Source organism: Physella acuta, unplaced genomic scaffold (assembly GCF_028476545.2).
Source record: "Physella acuta isolate Inbredline_101_S28 unplaced genomic scaffold, ASM2847654v3 ptg000096l, whole genome shotgun sequence".
NCBI classification, from domain to species: domain Eukaryota; kingdom Metazoa; phylum Mollusca; class Gastropoda; family Physidae; genus Physella; species Physella acuta.
The window spans coordinates 718767-719959 of NW_026731616.1; the positions used below are offsets into that span (position 1 = coordinate 718767).

General features: G+C 37.3%; 1 protein-coding gene across 1 annotated transcript; it reads left to right on the forward strand.

The window, feature by feature from the left end:
- Positions 1–388: 388 nt before the first annotated feature.
- Positions 389–985, forward strand: LOC131929804 (small ribosomal subunit protein eS10-like). The gene has a single exon (XM_059286194.1). It carries the CDS (start codon positions 437–439, stop codon positions 923–925), a length of 489 nt encoding a protein of 162 aa, XP_059142177.1. The 5' UTR covers positions 389–436; the 3' UTR covers positions 926–985.
- The last annotated feature ends 208 nt before the right edge of the window (positions 986–1193 follow it).

The following is a 1193-nucleotide window of genomic DNA, read 5'->3' on the forward strand; positions in this document are numbered from 1 at the left end:
ACCTATGCCTTAGAGCCTGCTCAGTCATATATATCAGTCGCTTTTGATCCTTATATTAAAGACTTTTTAATCAAAGTTGTTATGCTACTGCTACTCTTTCACAATAGCAAAAAGCTGATATAGGCCTATTTGCAGTTTTAGAGTTTAATATGTAAGTAAGCGATTCATCTAATATTCTAAGTTGAAGGAATTTTATAAGAACGCCGAATTTAATTGAATTATCGCCCGTTTAGTAATATATTAAAAGAGAAAGTAATTCAAGGGAGAGAACTTTTAGGAAAAAGGCTAAATTAAACTAGCTTAGCTAATACGGGCATATTAACAAAATACACGGTTTTCAATTGATTTAAAGTATAGCAATAATTTACTGCTAATACCACTTATACATTTCCGGTTTTCCTTTTCTTAGTTTATCGCCAAAGCGAAAGGCATCAAAATGCTTATTCCAAAAAAGAACAAGGTCGCCATCTATGAATACCTCTTCAAAGAAGGTGTTCTTGTTGCAAAGAAAGACCCCTTTGCTGCTAAGCATCCAGAAATTGAAGTTCCAAATTTGCATGTGATGAAAGCACTAACAAGTCTCAAGTCTAAAGGATTTGTTCGTGAACAGTTCGCATGGCGTCATTACTACTGGTATTTGACAAATGAAGGTATTCAGTACCTAAGGGACTTCTTGCACTTACCTGCTGAAATTGTTCCTGCCACATTAAAGAGACAACAGCGCCCAGAGGCACCTAGGCCCAGACCTAAAGCATCCGAAGGCCCACGTGGTGGCGGTGCTACTGATCGTCAGGAATACCGTAAAGCTGGACCAGCTGGAACAGATAAAAAGTCCGAAGTTGGCGCTGGATCTGAAAAGTTTGAGTTTAGAGGAGGATTTGGAAGAGGACGTGGTGGTTTTGGTGGTGCATCTGGTGGGCAGTAGTGTGTTAATATCTTGTATGGCCATTTCATTGAATAAATCAATGTCACTCTAAAAAAAAAAAAAAAAAAAAAAAAAAAAAAAAAAAAAAAAAAAAAAAAAATATCTGAATCCATAATGATGGGACATCCTTTTTAAATATAGTGTGACGGTGTTAACCCAGGGATAGGAAATCTGCGAGATGTGACACTCTTCAGTTCTTGGAGGAAACTTTGCATCTTCTAGGCATTGATATCCACCTGTGATTTGTCGAAGGAGAAGCAGGTGATGT